At 39.1% G+C, this 18,597-nt stretch overlaps 2 protein-coding genes and 1 long non-coding RNA gene across 9 annotated transcripts in view; 1 reads left to right on the top strand and 2 right to left on the bottom strand.

Moving 5' to 3' along the window:
- Positions 1-18,597, bottom strand: part of DENND5B (DENN/MADD domain containing 5B) — an 831,092-nt gene that overhangs the window by 633,442 nt on the left and 179,053 nt on the right. The gene's annotated exons all lie outside the window — the stretch shown is intronic.
- Positions 1-18,597, top strand: part of BICD1 (bicaudal D homolog 1 (Drosophila)) — a 213,200-nt gene that overhangs the window by 128,872 nt on the left and 65,731 nt on the right. For all 7 annotated transcript variants that reach the window (XR_001514569.1, XR_001514570.1, XM_015566614.1 and 4 more), the window contains exons 3-4: positions 5,397-5,549; positions 12,543-12,968. Coding sequence is in view for 5 of the 7 variants with exons in the window: in XM_015566614.1 (XP_015422100.1) it covers positions 5,397-5,549; positions 12,543-12,968 (579 nt within the window). In the remaining 2 variants the exon portion in view is untranslated. The remainder of the gene's footprint in view (positions 1-5,396; positions 5,550-12,542; positions 12,969-18,597) is intronic.
- On the bottom strand, positions 16,924-17,118 carry LOC107183764. Its single transcript, XR_001514574.1, has 2 exons — positions 17,064-17,118; positions 16,924-17,022 (listed from the first exon to the last, which is right to left on the bottom strand). It is a non-coding gene; the product is annotated as an uncharacterized LOC107183764 (long non-coding RNA).

The raw sequence follows: 18,597 nt of genomic DNA, 5'->3' as shown, positions 1-18,597 counted from the left end.
CTGCTCCCGTTTGAGTCTGGGTCCCTAAAGACTCGCCTGGATCTGGAGCTCAGAGTCTGCGACTCCCTCCCGATTGAAAACACCAACCGAGTCCTCAGCCATCAGCCTGCTCTGCATGCACTTGGCACCTCAGTATTTGACTTCAGCACTGCGCCTCCTCTGAGTGTTGGTATGCGTTTCTCTTTCCTCCTAGTTGTAGGACTTCTACTCAGCCAGCGTTCCTGTGGTTCTGGGTAATGTCCGTTCCGTCTTTTAGTTTCACTTTTGAAGGGGTTGTTCGAGGCAGCAAACTCCGGCGTTAACCTATGCCGCCATCTTGGTTCTCCCCAACTCCATTGGAGTTTTTTACTGTACTCTTTTTATTTGTTTGCTTGTTCATTTGTTTATTATCACATCAACCAATGACCAAGTCCTGTTCAATCTAACTGATGTTCCTCCACATTCCTCATCATCTTTTGCTTTGGGCTGTTCCAGCACCAACTTCACTTATTCTCTGTGGCTCTTTCTTCTTATAGCTCTTCCCCTCTCCCCCAACAGAGTCACTTGCCAAAACATAGGTCTGATCACATGGCTGCTTCACTTAAAAGACTTCCCTGGTTCCCCAAATTGCTTTGTTTAACATAGAATTTCCTGCAAAATCTGTCTCAAGTTCTTTGTTCTAACCACACGAGACTGCATATTTCCCAAGCCACAGCCAAGTTAAGACCTTTGAAGGTTCCAAGCACTGAAAACATTTTGGCCCCTCCCACTGTCTCACAGGTTAACGACACTAATCAGTAATTTAACATTTTATTGTAGGAAATCACACCACACTTAGGCATAAGCTGAAAGTAATGAGCACTTTTCTAGATTTGTCTGAATTTCTCTTTCCTCTCTAGCACTGCTCCAGCTTCGCTAGTGCCCCCAGGATATGTTCAATCTGACTGTTGGATTGTGTAGCACTGCCCTCCCCACAAATCTGACTCCACTTTTGTGCAAAAGTTGACCTCTGGCTGGAAAGTCTATCCTCCTCTTCATCCATTTAGTGAACTGCTTGCCCTTCAAGGTTTGGCTCAAATGTAACTTCCTCTATAAAGCTTTCCCTGCCGCCCCCGCGAGTATTGATCACTCAGCCTTTTGGTGGGAACCTTTGCAGCAGCACTTGTTCGGTTACAATAAATTATGTGTGTCTCGCATCCCTGCTCAGATCCCCATGTATTATCATTAAGTCCTCACAATGACCATATCATATTAAGGATTGGGATCCCCATTTTTTACGGATGAGTAAACTGGAACGTCTGTCACTTATCTCACACAAGCTATTATTAAGGTCTCCTGTGACGATGAATATAATTAATTTATAAAAGACAAAGAGCCATATAACTGGAAGGCATTGTTATTTTTGATACATTACTCTGGAGTGTGGAAGTAAGTGTTCACATTGATATTTTCTTCTTGACAATAGTGGAGGGAATTTATGATTCCCACATAAGGAAATCCTTTTACTGTTAATTAAAATAAAATGTTAAGAATGCTGCTATGCTCAGGTGCCATGAAAATAATGAGGATACTCTATCCCACACATTTCAGGTTAATCCCCTCGCCCCTGAGGAATAGCTGAGACTCGGGTCTCTGGAGGTGAAAGGCAAGGCTAAAGCTGTCCCTGCTTGTGCCATGTTCTCCCCTTTCTCTCATGCTTTGTTTTTCTCACTCTCATTATTCTCCATGGAATTGTTTTAGTAGAGTTCAGCACCATCGTATCCCAGTAAGAAAAACATTGTGGGGGATAAGTATCATGAGTGGTGCACAAAACAGCAGTAGCGATCTTTTAAGTTTATTATGGAAGCAAAGAATATTGCCCATAGAATTTAACCTTTGGCAATGAAAACAAGGATTTTCAGCAGAATAAATAAGACTAGTTTTCTTTCTCTCTGGGTCTTACGTGTGTTTTATTGCTAGCAAGCCTTTCGATTTAACCAGTTTCCCAGCCAAGCTTTTCCTTAATTAGCATCAGGAGTTTCATTAGCTATTTTATGAGTTATTGGTTAGAGATCCTCATTAGCTTTGCCGTGGTCTTAAACTTATCTTGACATTTACTATCTTACTATATAAAATTTTATGGTTAACTCTCAGTATATGCAAACTAGGCCTCTGGTCATCACATTTTTTACAAGTGTACACACATTTTACAGAATCTCTTGTATCTTAACATTTCCTTTACAAATTTTATATAAATTACTGGCATCCAATTTATCAGGCTTCCTCATGTTGTTATACACATAAATAAGGAAAACTATTTATATATCATTCAGTTATAGTAGATCTTTTGAGAAGTAGAAAAAACATCAAGGATTCATGTTTCTGCAAAATAAAATAATTTAATGAAATTTTATAATTTGGCTTTATCACCAAACTTTATCATTTTTTATTGTATACTTTTGAGCATGTATGCTCAAAGTATTGTCCAGGGAGCAGGGAATAAAGTAATGTTTCTGCCTCCAAGTCACTATGTAGTGAAGAAGAATTAAATGCCTAGTTATCTAGGCATATTTTAGTTCAAAGTGTGTTATTTTCCCTTTGTTCCACACTCTAAAACAATGCAAGACAAAACGCCACCATCCATGCAATAATATTCTTTTAAAATTTTGTGTTTAACCATTTGCTTACTGTTTTGTTTTTCATTCCATGGATATGAGGGCCTAAAATGTGCCAGAAATTAGAACACATTGATGAACAACACAGAAATGTTTATTATATTCAGATGAAAAGGAAATTTAGTCAAGGTAAAAAGTGTAAACAGTAAGGAAAGAACCAATTTCAAGTAATGATTAGTGCTACACTATTCCCTCAACAATTAGTATTATTATATATTTTTTTTAGCATGGAAGGAGTTATGCAATTTATTGAGTGAGAAAATAGGCTGTAAAATATCTTTGCATCATAAGATTCATTTCTTTTTATTTTCTTATTTTATTGATTTTTTTTACAGAGAGGAAGGGAGAGGGATAGAGAGTTAGAAACATCGATGAGAGAGAAACAGCGATTCAGCTGACTCCTGCACACTTCCCACTGGGGATGTGCCCACAACCAAGGTACATGCCCTTGAGAGAAATCGAACCTGGGACCCTTCAGTCTGCAGGCCAATGCTCTATCCACTGAGCCAAACCGGTTAGGGCAAGATTCATTTCTTAAACATATGTACAGATATGTATAGACAAGATGTGTAAAGGGATACAGATTAAAGCATTAACAGTGATCTCTCTGGGTGATGGAATTAAGATGAGTTTGGGGTTTTTTGGTTTTTTAAAATTTATTTTTATTGTTGGAAGTATTACAGATGTCCTCCATTGACCCCCTCCACCCTACTCCAGCACCCTCCCCAAAACAGTTATTTTTTGAGTACCTACTCAGTGCTAGATGCTGATCTATAAAATAGGGTGATGGTGAGTAAAGGGGGGAGCTGTTTTATATTAGCTATTCAGGGAAGCCTCTCTGAGAAGGTGACATTTGAACTGAGGCCTAAGAGACAAGTAGAAACAGAAGAGTTTCCTAATCTGAGTCCTTGGAGATTATGGATAGAATTCAGGATGGGAAATGTGGATGGGAAAAATAATTATATATCTATTTTCACTAAACTCAGACAGAAACTTAGCGTTTTCTTCCATTTGAATGTAGGCAACAAACCTCAGTAGTATTAGCAGCACCTGTTACTTTGTGATCAATATTTTCATACCGCATCTCAGTTCTTGCAATACTGTCTCACATTGATGTTTCTCTCTCTCTCCCTCTCCCTCTCCTATCTTCTCTCTCTCTCTCTAAAAAAATTAAAAAAAAAAAAACCTCAATAAAAATCAAGAAAGTTGAGGGGGTGAATCACACACAAATAAAATAGCCAGACATTTTGCAATACCGTCTTTGCTTTGAAATTATGGTACAGTCGTGTGCCACATAACAATGTTTTGGTCAACGATGGACCGCATATGTACAGTGGTTCTATAAGATTAAAATAGAGCTTAAAAATTACTGTCGCTGCCGTGGCCAGATGGCTCAGTTGGTTGGAGCGTCATCTGTACACCAAAGGTTGGGGATTCAATTCCCAGTCAGGGCACATAACTAGGTTGCAGATGCGATCCAGATTCGTGCACTTAGGGAAGGCAACTCATTGATGTTTCTCACATCGATGTTGCTCCTTCTCTTTCTCTCCCCACTCCCTTTTTCTCTTTTCTCAACTAAATTAAAAAAAAACAACCCATATCCTTGGGTAAGGATTAAAAAAATTCCTATCACCTAGTGACATCAGGGCTGTCCTAACATAGTAGGACAATACATTACTCACATGTTTGTGGGGATGCTGGTATAAACAAGCCTACTGCACTGCCAATCATATAAAAGAATAACACATACTAGTACAATTATGTATAATACATAATACTTGATAATGATAGTAAATGACTATTGTAGTGGTTTATGTGTTTACTATACTTTTAATCATTATATTAGAGTGTACTCTTCCTACTTATATAAAAGAAGTTTGCTCTGAGACAGTATGCCGTGTTATGCCGGCAGCAGCATTAAACACTTTGTAATTTCCTTTATAAAATACATCTTGTATTTACTGTGTCTCTTGATTGAATCACGTTCTGTTGTATTTTATTTACCCTTGTGTTGTTTTTGTGCAGTGCAGTAGCATGCTGTACAGGCTTGTAGCCTAGGAGCAATAGGCTATACCAGTGGTCGGCAAACTGCGGCTCGCAAGCCACATGCGGCTCTTTGGCCCTTTGAGTGTAGCTCTTCCACAAAATACCACGTGCAGGCGCATGTACAGTGAGAAGTTGACTTAAAACTTTAAGTAAAGTTTATTAAGTTAATTTTAGGGGACGTTGTGGAGGGAAAGAAGATGAGAAAGGTATGTTGAGATGGTTTGGACATACAGAGAGGATGAACGAAAGGAGATAGAAGAAACAAGTATACAAGACGAGTGTGGATGGGAGAGTTGGAAGGGGTCGACCTCAGCGAACATACCTCAATCAGATTCAGGATGTTTTTAGCAAAGGCCAGCTTAGGAGTACCCTAATTAAGTCAATAACAATGTACCTACCTATATAGTTTAAGTTTAAAAAATTTGGCTCAAAAGAAATTTCAATCGTTGTACTGTTGATATTTGGCTCTGTTGACTAATGAGTTTGCCGACCACTGCTAGACCATAGAGCGTAGGGGTGTAGTAGGCTGGACCACCTAGGTTTGTGTAAATGCACTCTGTGATGTTCACGCCACAAAGAAATCGCCTGAAAACAAATTTCTCAGCATCTATTGCCATTATTAAATGGCAGATGAGTATTTTTAACTACCCAGACTTTACACTTCATACTACCTAGAATGAGAAGGGTTTGTATTGATGGTTTATTGTATTGTTTCAGAACAATGAAATGATGGAGCTACAGCGAATCCGGATGAAGGATGAAATTCGAGAATATAAATTCCGAGAGGCCCGGCTCCTTCAGGACTATACTGAGCTGGAAGAAGAAAACATCACGTTGCAGAAACTTGTGTCCACATTAAAACAGAACCAGGTAAGATTTAAGAAGTTATTTGGTTACACTCCAGATGGACCACGTCTTCGGGCATTAAGGTTAAGTCTTCTTTTTATTTCTTTGTTAGGAACCTGTCAAACTATGCCTTAATCTCCCTACAATATTTATGTGCTGAAATTCCCCAGCATTTCTATTTTAGCTAAGAAATTTCCCAATCCTTCTATTTTAGCTAAAATTTAGAAGGCAAACCTAGAAGTTGTATGATTTACAATAAAGTTTCATTGGGTAAGAAAAATTTCAGTTTTTACTTTAGCTCGATGTTAACTTTTTTCAGGAGTAAATCATATGTATTATAATAACCTGAGAACTTATTAAAAACCCGATCTATAAGCTTGTTTTGTATTACAAACTTAAGGTCTCCCAACAATCCTCTCTCTCCCTCTCTCTCTCTCCCTCTCTCTCTCTCTCTCTGAAAATTACATTTGCATTATATAAGCAAATGGCTTAAGAAATATAAAGCAGTAAGAACAAAATTATAAGAAAAAGAAAATGCCTGATTTCTTTTTTTAGCTGTAACCTGACTAAACAGATTGCATGTGTACGTTTAAATAAAACTTTTTTGGTAGTGAGGCTTAGCTTAATTGTTTAATTTCCCGTTATTAGTTATAGCATTCTTGAACCTGTAATTTTAGAAGAATTTATTTATGAATACAATTTTATCAAGTAATTAAGCAAAGCTGGATTGTATATTCAAGATCTTTTCAAGGTGCTTCTTCAGCCACAACCTTTACTCTGATCTAAATGCTATTGTAACTTCTCAGTTCAGGTCAACACACTAGGTACCAGGCGCTGTGCTAGGCTAGAAAGATATGAAATCCATAGGATAGCACTCTTGCCCTCAGTAGACGTAAAGGTCAGCACAGATGTGTGCTTCTACTTCTACTCATTGGTAGCTCGATCCCAAACTATTATTGCTTTTGATAGATACAGGGGTTAAGAGAAAAAAGGAAATATCCAGAAGGAAAAAAAATCCAGGTATTGATACAATTGAAATTTGATTTCTGATCCTTGCCATTTCCCCCATTTTTGGAATGTGGGGGAACAAGATGTCTTCTAAGGAGTGCGGGGATGACTTCAGACCATGAAAAAAGGGTTACCAGGATGTCACCATGTGATCTTACCTCCTTCCCTCCCCCTTAAGCCTGAATCACTGTGTGTGCCCGCGGAGGGCTCGCAATACCATGGACATTCCAGCTCTTGCTTTGACTGGGGTCACTGAGCTCACAGTGGAGAAAATCATACTTCAAAGAATTTTTTAGAAACTATGCTTCTCATGAACTTCTTAAAATAAGAACGGTCTTTTTTGTGGTCTGTGTTTTTTTTGTTTGGTGGGGTTTTTTTGTTTGTTTTTTGTTTTGGTCGCTCATGAAGTATGTAAAGGCCTTGAAGCAAATATACTTGAAGTGTAAATATTTAAAGCGGTGATTATTTGTGATTCCTGAAAGTCCTCAGTGCTCTCTGCACAGGCAGGAGTGCGCCCAGAGCCTCGCTGCGGAACCTCCCATCCCTGCATGTGGCAGACTCATTTACTCAGGAGGTTAATTTAGGCCAGTATTACGTATTCTTGAAAGTCTGCCAAGGTATCCTGTGAGTCCTCATTAACCCAGATGCCGTTTCGGTGGGAACGTGTACGAGCAGTCTGGCAGATTACTGTTTACAGTTTACCCGTGCCCTTCCACCGGTAATTGAAACGTGGGAATCGAATGCTTAACTCAGAAGTTTGAAGGAAAAAAAGCAAGTAGGAAAATGCATACATCTCTTTAATTTTATTTTCTAGATGCAATATGACAATTTCCCAATTAAGTGTCTAGTTCATTAATTTGAAATAATTTCCCTTACAAAGGGCCATTCTGGCTTATTCCCTGACAAAGGGGTACACTGTCATGTCACAGTCTCTTCCAATTAAGGAAATGCTGGTTTGGTTTTTGTCTCCTACTGTTGGCCTTTATTTATAGGAGTTAGCATCTATTATAAACTCCCTGTATAATTAACGAAATATTAAGTATAATAATTTATGCCACAGATTTTTTTTTTCCAAACAGATGATGATGGTTGACTTTCAGTTTCAAAATTGGTCTGATTGTTGCTTTGAACTGAAGCTCTCTATACAAAATATACTCCCCAGCCTGGTTTGATACTTCTCTCAGCAGAAAGCTGTTAGCATTGTACAAGACTTAGTTGAAAGAACTAGAAGATTCTTTCCTTCTGATGTTCCATTTTCCTTATTGGTTATTTTCTTTAAAAATGTTGTTTAAATAGCACTTTTTATTTCCTTTATAGTTCCTATGTATTGGTTTGTTTATTTTCCATCTCCCTCCACTAAGATGTAGCACCTCACCTAGAATAGAGCCTGGCCCATGGAAGGCATTAAATAAATACCTGCTGAAGGAAATAATAAATTGTTCTTAAATTTCTGTTTCATTCACTCTTCAACTGAGAGAGGAAATTATAATTCACCAAACCAATTTTTATATGTGCTCCTAAATATGAAATATATGGAACATCATCAACGAGTTGACTGCAAACTGGAGCCACATCCCTCCGTGTGCTGATTTGGTTCTGTGTCCAAAATGAAACCATGCTGAATGCATTCCCACCTTTATGCTTTTTAGAACAAAGCAGAGCATAGGAAAAGCAGCAGTGATAAAGAGCGGTCAGGGCAACTGTCAGAAAAATCCACTGATGAAGCAAAGCTGTTTACTAGACCTCTTGCAAAAGAAACCGCCTCGACAAAACCTTAGTAATGTCTCAAAATGGGAGTGTTAGGGAAGAGTGTTCACAGGATTTTAGGATCTGGACTGGGTTTTGCCAGGTGGCAAACTGATTGGGATAGGCCGAGTTTATGACATAATAGCTTTGAGTTGGAAAGTACAACAGAGTGACCATTTTGACGTGAGTCTTGAGGAAGCTGTGTTAGTTGGGTCTCATCTTCCAGGAGCGAGTAGTCCCTGTAAGCAGCTAAGTTTTTTATGCCTCGTCCTATTATTGGTAACGGGGGCGAGGGATAGGAAAATTTGCATGGTTGCAGTATTAAACAATTACTTAACATAGGGCAGGAAATTATGTTAGTTTTAATTTTTAGAGATGTGATGGTGAAAGAAGGGGAAAATAATAAATTCTATTTCCCTAATATCTCACATATTGAATTAAAGCACTCAAATATGTGTTATCTAAGCATTGGAAACACTTGTTAAAATTAATAATTCAATTATACATCTATTATGAAAAACATTTCTTCCAGGGATATATTACTATATCAGGCAATACTATCATAAGAGATCTAGGGAACTGTTGTTCAATTCAGTTTGATTTCATTGAACAGTATTTCCAGGTTATCTATAATAATAAAAGCATAATATGCTAATTAGACTGGGCAGCCAAATGACCTTCCGGATATCCAGATACGTCATTCCAGATATCCTTCCGGACGAAGCCACAGTGGTGGGGACCGAGGCAGAGGCGGCTAGGGGCCATCAGGTGAGCAGTTAGGGGTGATTCTCCCCTCTCAGAAAACTAGAAGCCCTGCCCTGTGGAGGTAGTGAGCATGTCTGCTTTATTCTTCACTATATCTCGGGCTCTAGATAGCAATACCTATTTTGTGAATCCTATATAATAAAAGGCTAATATGCAAATCGACCGAACAGTGGAACGACTGGTTGCTATGTTGAGCACTGACCACTATGGGGGAGATGCTCAACATAGGAGCTGCTCCCTGGTGGTCAGTGCACTCCCACAGAGGGAGCGCCACTCAGCCAGAAGCTGGGCTCACAGCTAGCGAATACAGCAGCATTGGTGGGAGCCTCTACTGCCTCCATGGCAGCGCTAAGCCATCAGTCAGACATCCCCCAAGGGCTCCCGGACTGCGAGAGGGCATAGGCTGGGCTGAGGGCCCTCCCCCCCCGCCCCCGAGTGCATGAATTTCATGTACTGGGCCTCTAGTTTTTCTATAAAGCCATATACTTTTTTAGGGAAAAAAGACATGGTCACTGGCTCAAAGAACATATAGTCCCAGAAGGAATGCAGGTAATAAACTCATAGCCCTCCATGTAGTTGCATATTAAAGCTTGTGTTAGTTTTGGCAATACAGGCCACATTAAGATCTTTAGAGTTTCGGACTTTGAAAAGATTACAGTACCTATTCCCAACCCCCATGTAGTAAAAAAACAAAAGAAGCTACTAAACTATCAAGTTGCTATAAGGAATCCCAACAAAATACTGATTTTTTTTCTCATGGTAACTACTTTAATACTGTTTTAAAAATATTGGACACCAATTTTTAAGTGCCTTCTCATCCTGTTTCTTGGTTGATACAGTTTGCTGGAGCTCTAATTATCCGAGGCCTCCTTGCAATGATGGCACGTGAAGGAGTGAGCTGTTAGCCTGAGTGGGTCAATAAGGACTGGAGTTAGGATTAGATTCCTGATTTGGGTCTTGAAGGATAAATAAGAGTTTTCCAGATGTTAGCCTTTGCCTAAGCAGAGAAAGACAAAAATATCTGGTTGAATATTAGGAGCTTGAACCAGTGAGTGGAGTGAGTGAAGCTGCCCAAATAGAAAGAGATCAGGTGTCATAGGAAGTCTACCGTCAATTGAATACAAATCACAGAATTAAAAAATCTACAAAATACACTAAATTTATGTCATCAAGCCCAGGACTCAACAAACTTTTTTTTTAAGGGCCAGAGAGTAAATATGTTAGGTTTTGCAGGAAATACAGTCTCTCTCTTGCAACCACTGCACTTTGTTGTTGTAGCATGAAAAGCAGCCATAGACAATATATAAACAAAAAAAGTGTGACTGTGTTTGACTAAAACTTTATTTACAAAAATACATGGTGGGCTGGATTTGGTCCAGAAGGCACAGTAATGTTTGAAAAACCCTGATCTAGGTTATCAGTTTAATAGGGATTAAAGAATAAAAAGGTCTGTAATGCAAACTAATGTCTGCAAATGTAAGCTGTTATACAATCTGGGGCAGTCAGAGGATTGGTTGAAATATTAACTAAGGTGTCCTGAATTGTCCAGGGAAAGAAAAGGAGAAGGTCACGATGAAGACAACTTCATAGTATATAAGCAGCCCTGGAAGAAAACACCATACAACATGCTGTTATTCCAAGCAATTTCCATGACTTAATTCTTACAAATAATATTATTATGGACCTGTGAAATTTCAGTGACCCTGTAGAGCAGTAAGTGTTGGTTGTCCATCAGTATCCGTTGTTCCCTTCTCCCAATGTTGTATCCAGTTTTTAACTGGGCACTAGTCTACCCAGAGTAAAAAGTATATTCTTCACCTCTCTTGCAACCAAGTGGCATATGACAAGAACTGGCCAGTGGGATATGGGGAGAAGTGATATGGACAACCTTTGAGACAGGTCCTTAAGGGAGAAGGTATGCCCCTTACCTTGTCCCACTGCTTGGAACATAATCAAGATGACAAGCCACCTTGGACCATCTGGACCAAAATGAGAGGTAGTGCAATAAGATAGAAGGAATCTGGTTCCTGGATGACCTCATGGAGCAGAGATTTCTACTGATCCTTGATTGACTATTTCCATAAGGGAAACAAACTCCTATCTCAACTAATCACTCTTATTTAGGTCTCTGTTATATCAGCCAAACCTACAGCCTAACTAAAACTATATTGAAAACTGTTATCCTAATCGTTGCAAGACAAGCCATTGCATTGAGATTATGTGAAGAAGGATGGTGGGGGAGGGGGAGAATTAGAAATGTATGAAAGTGATAATGGTCTATGACAGCCGTGGGCAAACTACGCCCCATTTGAAATGAATAAAACTAAAAAAAAAAAAAAGACCGTACCCTTTTATGTAGTGGTGTTTACTTTGAATTTATATTAGTTCACACAAACACTCCATCCATGCTTTTGTTCCGGCCCTCCGGTCCAGTTTAAGAACCCATTGTGGCCCTCGAGTCAAAAAGTTTGCCCACCCCTGGTCTATGATCTCTACTTTTTAATTTTTAAAAGCTTTTTAAAAATACAAGTATAAACTAATACAAACAAAAGTAAATTTAAAACTAAACACATAGGTAATGTTAGTGCCTCATATCATAATGACTTTATTATATTATTTTTTCTACTCAATTTTTTTTATCCACAATTGCTTATTCAGCAAATACTTATTGCAGAGCAGAATTCTGTTAAAAACACTATAAGGAAACATTGAAGCATTAGAAAGGACACCTAGTGCATAAAAAGTCTTTCCCCTTCCTGAGGAGATTACAAGGTAGTTGTGCAGATAAAATATTTATTGAAAAGTGCCTGTGAGAAGTGCCGTGGAAAAGGCCCCAAGGAAGGCATGTTGGTTTAGAGTAGGAATCTTTTCCCTCTGTACTTTCATGACCGGGAGGGTGTTCGAGCAGGCTCTTATTTGACATAATTCAAAAGAATATTACATTGATAACAATACTATATATATATTATTGCATGATAGGTATTCCAGATTCTATCCTTAAGCACATAAAATTTTCCTTTGCTTCCTCATCTTACGTTTAAACATTTTTATTGAGATTATGTTTTTATTGTGATCTTTTAACTAATTTATCTCTGGGTATAAAAATTACTTCATTAGTAATAATTAAAGAAAACCAAGTAATAGTGATGATGAAATCTTGGTTGTGAATAGTCTCATAAACAATTATGAAAGAAAAAAATCCCCGTTTCATTAGGCCAGCAGTGCCTCTTTTGACCATTGGACCCCATAAAAGAAATCCTTAGACAAAACACATTTTCATCTCTGCTAAGAACTGAATTTATATTGATATGTAATTTCTAAAGAAACCATCCTGTGTTACTGTAAGGGTATATTTACTGTGTTCTTTATAGATTTATTTTGTAGACGAACGTTTTGATTTTTTTTTTTTTAATGATTAGGTCCACTAGAGTGTCTAATGGCAGTTTTGTAAGACGCAAATTTTAGTTTTATGAATCTTCTCTGTCCTATCTAATTCAGGTTGAGTACGAAGGCTTAAAGCACGAGATTAAGCGATTTGAAGAGGAGACGGTGCTGCTGAACAGCCAGCTGGAAGATGCCACCCGGTTGAAAGAGATCGCTGAGCACCAACTGGAAGAAGCCCTGGAGACCTTGAAAAATGAAAGGGAGCAAAAGAACAACCTGCGGAAGGAGCTGTCCCAGTACATCACCCTCAATGACAACCACATCAGCCTCTCCGTGGAGGGGCTCAAATTTGCAGAGGACGGGAGCGAGCCGAACAATGATGACAAAATGAACGGCCACATCCACGGGCCCCTGGTGAAACTGAACGGAGACTACCGGACTCCCCCTCTGAGGAAAGGGGAGCCTCTGCACCCTGTGTCCGACTTGTTCAGTGAACTGAACATTTCGGAAATACAGAAACTGAAGCAGCAACTTATGCAGGTGAGAATTTTGTTTAGGGCCATGAGAATGAACTTCTTATAGATTGTATAGCATGTTGTGGGATTTCTTATTCTTACATTTTAGCTCCAGATTATTTTTTTTTAAATACTGCTTCTTTAATTAGCAACTTTGAAAGTGCAGTATTTTATAAAGACACAACAGAAGAAGTGTTGAGACATCTCATTTGCATTGCTTTAAGAAAGTTTTTAGAGCCACAGATCAGATCGCAGCCAGGAGGCAGCTCCATGCGCATCTGACAAAAGAATTCAAAGACTTTCTATACAAGTGAAATGACGGAAAATTATCCTTTCCATCTTAAGCATTTGTCTATTGTCAGCATAAGAAACATTCTTATGAGTTTATTCTTGTGAGTTTATTTGAGCCAAACTGCCGACAGCTGCTGGGAAGCGAAATCTCAACGGATTGAGCTAATGCTCTAGAGAATGCCAGTTTTGCACCGTATTTTATACATTATAATAAAAAGAGGAGATATAAGTAGGTTACATGAAATCCATTGGTGGTAGTTTAGGGAAGTGGGGAAAAGCAAAGCGGGAAACTCTGGGATTAGATGAAAAATAAAATGATAGGCACATACATGTTTTATTTAAGTGGGTACACAGAATAGTTACCATTCAATTAACTCAATAACAATGAGGGGATTTGTGGTCTCCGCAGAGTGGTGCCTGTGCTTTGAGGGGTCCAGAAAAAGGAAAATTACTTTGACATTCCAAGGATATGTTATTGTAGATGCAAAAAGACACAATAGACAGGCTCAGTTAAAGTAAAGATTGACTTTTGTCAGGGCAGATGCTGGCCTAGGACATGATTACCTGCCAAAAACTGCTTTTAGTTAAAAAGTTTTCATTTCAGACCATCCTTTGTGGTTACTTTAGGCCTCTGAGTTTGTAAGGCCACCTTGCAGGCCTTCCCTGAGTTTATCAGGTTAGCATGTGGCCTCTTTTAATCTATAATATATAGCTTCAAGAATAGTGGTTGTAGCCCTAACTGGTTTGGCTTAGTGGATAGAGTGTCGGCCTGCAGACTGAAAGGTCCCAGGTTTGTATTCCAGTCAAGGGCACATGCCTGGGTTGCGGGTCATTCTGACATGCAAGAGGCAGCCATCAATGATTCCCTCTCATCATTGATGTTTCTATCTCTCTCTTCCTCACCCTTCCTCTGTGAAATCAATAAAAATATATTAAAGAAAAAAGAATAATGGTTATATTTCACAGCAATACTTTAAGCTTTGGGCTTTCTATGTGCTAACTAGCCAGGAAACCATATGATTAAAAATGCAGAACAGGTATAAATCTAAAACCAAGGAATTCTGATCCCAACATAAGCTAGGCCTTAAATTTTAGCATATTCAAATTAGATGTCTTGTGTAGAGTCCCATGTCCAAGCTAATCTCATTGTAAAATGGCCTACTTTGAGTCTTGCCTATATGCTATATACCTTAATCCAGTGCTGATGGAAATCTTATCTGGATAACATCACCACCATCACCATCACCTGGGGGCTTAGCACTACAAATTGTTGGGCTCCACACAAATCTACTGAACCAAGAATCTGGTTTAACATATAGCTGCTAATTAGAGGCTGTTAAGACTCCAGCAATCATTTATTTGTATAGTAAACAGAACTTATAATTTCCTACCTCTACAGAAATGATGAATAAAGAATGAAATTAGCAGAAATAAATAAGATGCTAGAGTACAAATAAAGTTAATTTATTATAAGGCTTACTTTTAATGCTACATCGATTGAACATATCCTGCACGTCACTTGCTCAGTGGGCTGCTAAAAGAGAATGTTTTCACAACGTTGCATTTGAATCAAGGAAAGAAGGCATAGCCACTGGATGGAATAAAATGAATTTCATATAGACTTTTACCTGACTGTAAAGTCCACTTCTTTGCAGGTAATACTTTCCCATGTCTTGTTGCTAAATGTACACTAATACAAGTAGGTTGGTATTGAAGGGGAGGGGGAATTTCTGCTTCTTTCCTTCTTAGTTTTTCTGACTGGCCTACCTAAGAATTAAACTGACAAGAGAGAGAGCCCTGGCCAGTGTTGCTCAGTTGGCTGAAGCATGATCCTGTACACTGAAAGGTCACAGGTTCGATTCCTGGATCAGGACACACATCTAGGTTGCAGGTTCAGTCCCTGTTGGGGTGTGTAGGAGAGGCAACCAGTTGATGTTTCTCTCTCACATAGATGTTCTCTCTCTCCCTTCCTCTCTCTAAATTCAATATTCTTAGGTGAGGATTTCTTTAAAAATTGACACAAGAGAGATTAGTAGGAGAAAATAGCCAGGTTTATTACGTGTGTACATATGGGGTTCCATAAGAACATGGGGCCCGAGGACAAATGGGGCAGTTCTGGGCTGAGGGAGGGGAGGCAGGGCACTGGGAGGTCAAAGGGAAGGTAGGCAATTCACAGGTAGGTGAGAACAGGGAGCATTTGGTAAACAAATTCTAACTGGGCCACAGCAATGGAACACAGAGGGTGGGCTACCAAACAGGCTTTGCTCGGTTCCTCCCTGTCTGCCACACTTGGTTCATATTAAGTTAAGGCGATAGCTCCCTTCCTGGGTTCCTTTAGGCAGATAAGAAGGAGGAAAAAGGCTCTTCTGGAGTCTTTTGTTTCTTAAAAACAACCAGTTTAAAATAATCAATAAAATATATATATGGGCAAATGCTGCTTCCCCCACCCCAGTGGGGTCAGTTGTGGCACTGGATGATCAAACAATAACAGTTGTGTGGTGAAACGTGAGTTTTCACACCAAGAAGAAACAGTGAGGACCCTAAGAGGTCTCGCTTCAGTCAGGTGGAATTTTGCTGCTCAGGGAATTTAGTTCTGTCTGAATGTTGCCACCAAGTGAAATAACGATAAAATTTTTACTTAAAGGATTTTGAGAGTGTGGCTGCCATTCGTATAGCAATCGCTGTACTATTAGACAGCTCTCAATCTTGTGTATCTCAGTTTATAGCCTCAGCATACTTTGATGTGCGAGTTTTTCTTTTCATCGTTCCCTTTTCCCGTAGGATCTCTTTTGGCCAGGGTCCAGAGCACTGCGTTTGTGCCTTCACATTGAACACCTGCACTTGGTTAATGTTGACAGTTTGTGAAGCTGTCAAGGGGCACAAGCAGGGTTATAACACCCTATGCCAGGAATGTGCAGCGTTTAAGATTTTCTTCCTAAGGATTAAAGAAACCCTTTGGAAACAAGATACCCAGGCCAAAGCCTTTTCTTATCTTATAAGATTCCATCTATGCACGTAAATGATGTTTTCCCACCCATGAGTACTTACTTAATCTGGTTCTGAAATGGGAAGGAAAAAAAAATCTGGTTTCTGCCTGGGGCATCAGGAATGTTGGGTGAGTTGCTTCACGTCTCTGAGGCACATGCATAGAAAGAGAAAGGTGATAAATTAGCCCCATCACTAGTCTCTATGATGCCTCTGTTGGAATTAAAGGGGAAAAGAACAACAACAAAAACCAGTCCCCTTCCTCAAGATGTCACACTGCCATCTGCTGGGAAAAGATAATATAAAAATCTAGGACAACTATCATTTAAACAGTGCCCCCTAGCATTGTGTGGTGTACAATAGTGCCCCCTGCAGAGAATTACATTGAAGCCCCGGAGAGCATCCCATCCAAGCCTCCTTTGTAGAGCTGTTGTGAAGACTAAATGGATGGTAAATATGAAACCAGGTATAAGTCACAATTTTTTTATAAGATTGTACTGGAACCGTCCATTAGTTTTAGAGGTGTCAAGAAGATTGCCACTTCCACTTTATATAAACAGTCAATATTGTTAGGTTAGGTGGCTCAGGAGGCGGCGAAGGAAATAAAGAGAGTTGATCAGAAAAGGAAGGAAGGAAGGAAGGAAGGAAGGAAGGAAGGAAGGAAGGAAGAAAGGAAGGAAGTAAGGAAGGAAGGAAGGGAGGAAAGAAGGAAGAAAGGAAGGAAAGTTTATTCTGCGTCCCCGGGAGACACACGTACCCCCAAAGACAGGGCATGTGGATTCACGCCGACAGGGAGGTGGGCACTTTTTTTATACTGTGGTTGGGTGAGGCGGGGACATGGCACTTTTTTTATACTGTGGTTGGGTGAGGGGCGGGGACATGAGCTGAGGTATTCAGCTGAGGAAGTTTGAGCTGCAGGGGGTCAGCAAGGTATTCAGGAAGGAGTCAGTATCTGTGTGGGGGTCGTGGAGAAGCTAGTATCTGGGTCTGGCATGCTGATCTGTTAGAAATGCCAGGGGGAATCCATTATCTTGTCACACGTCTGCATGTATCCGATCCTGGGCTCTCTCCGACCTAACAAATATATAAAGCATAGAAAGTATAGGAAAGGGCAAAGGATGGTAAGCCTATATCTATATATGGGGCTGTTTTTTTCCCCCAGAGAAAATCAGTGAACATTTCACTGAACTGTATTTCTTCTTGGGTATGCAATAAATTACAGGAATATTTTAAATTTAGCCAGTCATGCTAACTTTCACATAACACAAATCCATATGAATTAAAATATATATATAAGAAAAATACATATAAGAAAACATTTTAAAAATAACTTTAAATTTTATCTTTCAATTACAGTTTACATTCAATATTATTTTGTATTAGTTTCAGGTGTACTGCATAGTGGTTTGGCAATCACATACTTTACAAAGTGATCCCCCTGATATTTCCAGTGCCCACTTGGCACCATACATAGTTATTACAACATTATTGACTATATTCCTTGTGCTTTATTTTACATCCCCGTGATTATTTTGTAACTACCAATTTATACTTCTTAATCCCTTCACCTTTTTCTCTCAGTCCCCCAAGAAAACTTATTTTATTCATCTAAGAGTCCCTATAAACTTGACAATAGACCTTGATAGTGAACAACTCAATTAGCATCATTCTTTATTCACTAAGAGACATTTTCAGGGTATTATTGGATAAATTATTTTGGCTTTTTGGTGCTCTTTAGACTCAGTTATTTCCAATATATTACCATTGACATTTTCCAGTAGCAGTCAAGTGCCTTAATGAGTTTTATTAGAATGAAAAGAAGTAGATCCTGTCTGGGAAAACTAAATTACCTAATCTATTTAAAGGACTCTCTGTGCTTCTGCTAAAATTTTTACCTTAGATAAATAGCCTTTGTTTAACTTCACAATACCAGATATCAAGCTACCAGTATATTACAAAGCCATGATTCTCAAAACTGCCTGGTACTGGCACAAGAACAGACATATAGACCAATGAAATAGAACAGAGAACCCAGAAATCGACCCAAGCCATTATGCTCAATTAATATGTGACAAAGGAGGCAAGAGCATACAATGGAGTCAAGACAGTCTCTTCAATAAATGGTGTTGGGAAAATTGGACAGATATATGCAAGAAAATGAAACTAGACCACCAACTTACACCATACACAAAAATAAACTCAAAATGGATAAAGGACGGGAAACCATAAAAATATTAGAGGAATCCACAGGCAGCAAAATCTCAGACATATGCCGAAGCAATATCTTCACCGATACAGCTCCTAGGGCAGCGGTTCTCAATCTTGGCAACACATCAGAATCACCTGGGAATCTTTTTAAAATCCTGATTTCTGGGCCT

The sequence above is a fragment of the Myotis davidii genome, unplaced genomic scaffold, assembly GCF_000327345.1.
Source record: "Myotis davidii unplaced genomic scaffold, ASM32734v1 scaffold902, whole genome shotgun sequence".
Taxonomy (NCBI): Eukaryota; Metazoa; Chordata; class Mammalia; order Chiroptera; family Vespertilionidae; genus Myotis; species Myotis davidii.
Note: the sequence above shows the minus strand (reverse complement) of the source record. Positions and strands in the feature narration are given on the sequence as shown.